Raw genomic sequence first — 6,096 nt, forward strand, 5'->3', positions numbered from 1 at the left:
CACACACACACAAACAAACAAACTACGAAAAACCCGTGAAAAATTAACTAAAGAGGGAGGGAAAGCCTTAACCACACACAACACTAACTATAAATGTAACAAAAAAGGAGAATTTGAACAATTTTCCTGTCAGAAAACTACTTATCTCAAAACCACGCCAGGAGCTCAAGAATTCCGTTGCTTCTTGAAAAGCGGCAAACGAAATCTGAGGTCAGTCAGGGCTTGGCAAGGGGTTATGGGTAAGAGGGAGGAGCTAGGAGCTCGGAGCCTAAGCTTTTGAATTGCCGGCTCGGATCCGAGATCGGATCCGATACCCACAGGTTGCAGACGAATGAAGTCTTCCTACTTCAGATTCAGTGTTTCCAGGTCCTGAGAATGCTGACACCAGAGACTTTTTAAGTACCAATGAAGTTTCCTCATATGCAGTCTTGCATATGGAATTAGTAGAATGCATGAGGCCATGAACCCTAGGGCTTGCAGTACTTTTCTTGCAGATAGCTGGGTTTTGGTGGCCATTAGTTTGAAGTAATTTGTCAAATAAGTCTGTTTTTCTGGAGTGAGGAATGCCATCTGAGAAGTTGTGTTCAAGCTTGCTCCCAGGAATACAATCTTCTTTTTGGGCACCAGTTGTGATTTCTTTTCGTTGATGGTGTACCCCAGAGAAATTAGAAGCCTCTTTACAAATGCCAGGTGCTGAAGTAGCAATTCCTGACTGTCCGCCTGAATCAGGCAATTGTCTAAGTATGGGTAAATTTGAATATTTCTCTGCCTGCAGTATGCAATGGTTGGAGCCAGGCACTCTGTAAATACCCTGGACGGAGTAGATAAGCCAAAGGGAAGTACAGAGAACTGATATACAGCCTGCCCCGAAACATAGATATTTCCTCCAAGATTCCCTTATGGGGATGTGCAGATAAGCTTCTTTTAGGTCTAGGGTGACTAGCCAGACGTCCTTGTCTAGCATAGGAAGAAGCTGTTGCAGAGTCAACATTTTGAATCTTGGGACCAGCAAGAAGGTGTTGAGAATTGACAGATCTAGGACAGGGTGCCGACAACCTTCCTTTCTGGGCACCAGGTATAGTCTGGAGTAGAAACACTGCCCCCTTTGCTCTATAGGCACAGGTTGAATAGCCCTGATACTGAGAAGAGAAAGTACTTACTTTTGAGCCTCTGCCCACTGGTATGGAGGAAGGTCTGGCAACCCGCTTGGGGCTGGCAGTGATTGGAAGTAGAATCTGTATCCCTGGGATACAATGTTTAGGACCCACCAGTCCTGGGTAATGGACATCCAGTTTTGTGCATGCAGGGTGAGTTTTCCTCCTAAGGGGTGCAAGTACGTGGGCTTTGCTGGTAAGGAAGGTAAACAAGTCATTGTGAACTTTTTCCATAGGGGGGTGGCTTACCACTCCCTGTTTTAGAGGAGGGAGCACTCCATTCTTTAGATCTCTGCATACCCTGAGACTGTAGTCTTGGTGGCCTGTTGCCTCTGGGTTTGGACTGAGAATGTCTGGGAGGGACTGGAAAGGACCAGCTTTTAGAAGGCCAATGCCTAATGAATCTAGGTGGCTGCACCTGTAAAAAATCTTTAACAGTTTGCATAGATTTAGCTTTTTCCTCCATCTTTTTAAGAACTTCTTCTGCTTTTGTGCCAAACAATTTTTTCTGGTTTAATGGAGCATCTAATAATTTTGCTTTGACATGGTCTGGCAAGATTTGCTCCTTCAGTCAAGCATGCCTTCTCAGTACAGACCCAGTGACAGCAGCCCTGCAAGATGCTTCTAAGGTATCAAAACCAGACTACAAAGTATGTTTACTAACTTGGTTTGCAGAATGCATTAGCTGTGTAAATCTTTATTTTCTGTACAATCTGGAAGCAACAACATTTTTTGTTTAATTAGTTCCATAATATGCTGCTGGTACTTCAACATGTGAAACTGGCAATTCAAAGCCCTGAAGGCAAGAGTTGCAGAAGTATATACCTTCTTAACCCATCTGTCTAAAGCTCTAGAATCCCTGTCCGAAGGGGTTGGATTTTTGGCTGTAGTAGCCTTAATGCCTCTAGGTCCCTGGGAAATAGTCTCTGGATCCGCAGAGGGATTCTTAAAGAGAGAGAAAATTGTGAGAGTCAGGTACTCTGTAGTACCCGTCAGGCTTTCTAGGAGCTGGTGGTAAAGTATCAAGAGTAAGACTGGATTACATGAAGACATCATCTACAATGTCCAGGACAGGGGGAATAGCTAGAGGCCTGTGCTGGGGCAAGTCTAAAAATTCTCTGAGTCTCTTTTTGGACTGTGGGTAGTACTGGCATTCCCAGTGGAAATGCTCTCTTAAAGTATGCAAGGTTTCACCAAAAGAAAAGTCCTCTGGAGGGGAGGCAGAGGGAATGGAATCCTCTGCCTCTGAATCCTCATAGGTAGATAATGATACGTCCTGGTAATCAGACGGATCAGAGTCATCAGAAGACTCATGGTCTGTAGAATCAGACGGAAAATCAATTATTTGTCTTTTAGAGGGGGAAGGCTGGCTTCCCCTAATTAAAGTTATAAGGTCTTCAGCCATTCTAAGCATTTATTTCTGTGGCAAGGGAGCTGGAACATGCGCTTTGGTCATCGGTTTTCTAGGCGTAGTGCGAACTCTGGGACTGAGAATCTCAGTATTTTTAGTCAAAAATGAAGCTGTCAGTTTAATACAAACATCGGAATGTTGGAATACACCCTCAGAAGCCGGTGCCTGCACTGCGGCTCTGGACCCATTCAAGGTAGAGACATCCACAGGTTCCATAGATGAAGAAGCAACTCGTGGCATTCCGGACTCCGAATGAGTCTCAGCAGAGGCCTGTGAATCTGTAGAAGCGGTTATCAGGGCTGCAAAACTGCCTGAGTACCGGCAAACTGGCGACTAGCTGAACGGAAGCGTCGTCGGCAGTTTTGGACCTATGCGGTCTGTATCTGTCTTTATCCTTACGTTTTTTCAGAAGATCGACAGTTGGATGGCTTATGGAAGCCATTTCAGAAAACAGAGAACAGCAGCGAAAGAATTTAGCGACAAAGATAGCCTGACGACGAATAGTTCGGGCATTAAACAAGGCACAAAACCTACAGTGAGGAACGTCGTGGTCTGGGCCTAAATAGATGACGGAGTAAGAATGAAAATCTCTGTGAGGCATTTGCTTTCCACAGGCAGGACAATTGTTAACGTTTTCTGACATTGGTTAGAGCAAGAAAAAAGGATCCCCAACGGGGTACTTAGTTTTAGAAGACTTCAGGTCTGAAACTCGAAAAACAAAAGTTTCAGGTAATGGCAGACAGGCACTTGCGAACTGCTTCTGTTTCGGGCTCCCACACCGCAAGAAACGCTAATGTAATTCATTGGCTGCATGTTTTATACCCCTGACGAGCTGACATCGTGGAAGAGGCGACAGCATCCGATGCAGAAATCCCAAGACTCTGGTATTCGGGCCGACTGAGGGCAACCTGCAGGCAGATAACCCAAGTGTGATGACTACAACAGTGAAACATGAAGAACATCCATCATGATGTAGGGAGATAAGGATGCTATTCTATGGCAGCTGGACATAATGAGCACTGGCATGAGCACAAACTCCTCCATGGCTGACTGCAAGACTGATCCCTTTGGCTGGCTCTAACTTGGGTGCAGCTAGGGCTCCCCCACTTCTGAGAAAGAATGGGCTTGAGATCTACAAGAGGAAGGCTTGATGGTCAACAGACATGGAGTGGAAAAAACATTTAGAGAAAAAGAAGTCATCAATTTCTGGTGGCTGCCAAAACAGCATTTACTAGATAATGGAAATCAAAATCTTAATCGACTGTACCTGAAGTACTAAACATTGTAACAGAGATAAAACAACTGGAAGTGGGATCTTTAGAAAAGGGTAGTTGCAAATTACACACAACAAATGGAAACTGTGGGAACAATACATGCAAAATAATATTTTGGAGTGAGATTTACGGGAAAGTAGGAATTGAGCAACTTTGTGTAATGTTTGACTGATGATAGTTATACAAAAAATATGTATAATGTTTGTAACTAAAAACACGTTAATATGATTTGTTTTCTTTTATATAAATGCATGTTTGCCTATGTCTTAACTGGTAATTCAGTAAAGGTAGGGACAGGCAAACGCAAAACCACTGTACCAGATAAAGTCCAGACCAGGCTCCAAAAATATAATGCAAGAAATCCAAGCAGGCAAAGGACACGCATGGCATAAAACCAAATGATTTATTTAGTAAAAAACATGCAAGCGCTTTTGTGTAGTACTCCTACGCTTCATCAGACATGAAATTCTATCATGAGCCTAAACATTTTAAACACTTTAAAACCAATCACTGCTAGCAACCTTTTCCCCTCCAATTAAATTAGTAGAAACCAAATGATTTAAAGTAACCTAACACTTTAGCAAAAATAAGTAAATTTTTAGTATGTTCCAACCACACCTTGTATAATAAATTTCAGATATAATAAATAAGACATATATTGCAGACATCCAAACAGTATAATATGCATCATACATCAACTGTCTCATCATGCTGTTGCAAATATACTGATGTTTTGGAAAATTTAATGCAGAACTGCGTCAACAAAGGCTGAAGCAGTCCTGAGTTAATTAAGTATACACCTTGTGTGAAATTTACAATAAAAAATAGAGCTGCTACAGGAACACTCATCAATCTGCTAAGATGTTCAAAAAACAACACAAACAAACAAAAATACAAATATATAAAAATAAATGTAAACAAAACTAAACATCATAATTAAGTACTGCGAACATAAAAAATATGTGTATATAAAAACACAGTAAAAACAGAAAATATATACTAAACATCATAGTTAAGTACTGCTAACATAAAAATGTGTGCATATAAAAACACAGTAAAAACAGAAAATATATAAATAAACAAATAAATAGTATATGAGGAGTATGTGCATATATATATATATATATATATATATATATATATATATATATATATATAAGCAGACACCTATAACTATTATAAAAAGATGTATAGATAACAGCCAAGGCAAAGAGAGTTATTAAGAAAGGGGAGGGACAAGGTTAGCAGATGTAATGAATGAAGCTTTGTCACTCAAACCCTTTTTAAAGGACAGAAGGCTTAGTTACATCTGTTAACCTTGTCTCCCTCCCCTTTCTTAATATTTTTTATTGTAAATTTCACATAAGGTGTATATACTTAGTTAACTATGTGGATGGCAGGACTGTTTCAGCCTTTGCTGATGCAGTTCTGCATTAAATTTTCCAAAACATCAGTGTATTTGCAACAGCATGATGAGATTGTTTATGTATAATGCATATTATACTGTTTAGATATATGCAATATTTGTCTTATTTATTATATCTGAAATCTATTATATAAGTTGTGGTTGGAACATACTAAAAATGTACTTATTTTTGCTAAAGTGCTAGGTTACTTTAAATCACTTGGTTTCCACTAATTATTTAATTGGAGGGAAAAGGTTGCTAGCAGTGATTGGTTTTACAGTGTTTAAAACATTTAGGCTTGTGATAGAATTTTATGTCTGATGAAGTGTAGGAGTACTACTCAAAAGCGCTTACACGTTTTTAACTAAATAAATCGTTTGTTTTTATGCCGTGTGTATCCTTTGCCTGCATGGATTTCTTGCAATTCAGTAAAGGTGTTTACAAAAAAAGTCAGCAATTGGGAAGCCACCTGTACACTTACATGGTTAGATGACAAAAACGTAGGGAGTGGATGTGCGCTCATCTAGAATTTATATGACCTCAGCGTTAGTAAACAGAAATAACGAAGTGTGTGGGTCAAGAGGGGCATACCCTTCCAAAAAAAGTTTTTATTTCTTTTTACCCTATGTGGCTTACCAATCACCATTTTTTGCTCTAGATCAGCTGATTCACAAGCTCCACAACTAAACACCACTAAATGCTATTAACAGGCTGCTCAGCAACACAAACTTTATCATTACAAACACTGGCATTAATCTTTAAAAACATTGTGCAAGACTGCTCACCATTTAGTTAATGGATCCAACTGAGTTAATAAAGAATTCAGCATCTTCTCCGTCTGTGAACCCCCC

At 40.2% G+C, this 6,096-nt stretch overlaps 1 protein-coding gene across 1 annotated transcript in view; it reads right to left on the reverse strand.

Annotated features, from left to right (window-relative positions):
- CCDC107 (coiled-coil domain containing 107) overlaps positions 1-6,096 on the reverse strand; it is a gene marked incomplete in the record, with an annotated part of 750,510 nt that overhangs the window by 333,996 nt on the left and 410,418 nt on the right. The window contains 1 exon segment of the mRNA XM_044059421.1: positions 6,031-6,083. Within this exon segment, the coding sequence (XP_043915356.1) occupies positions 6,031-6,083 (53 nt within the window).

Source organism: Protopterus annectens, chromosome 1.part2, assembly GCF_019279795.1.
Source record: "Protopterus annectens isolate FY-2018-M chromosome 1.part2, PAN1.0, whole genome shotgun sequence".
NCBI classification, from domain to species: Eukaryota; Metazoa; Chordata; order Ceratodontiformes; family Protopteridae; genus Protopterus; species Protopterus annectens.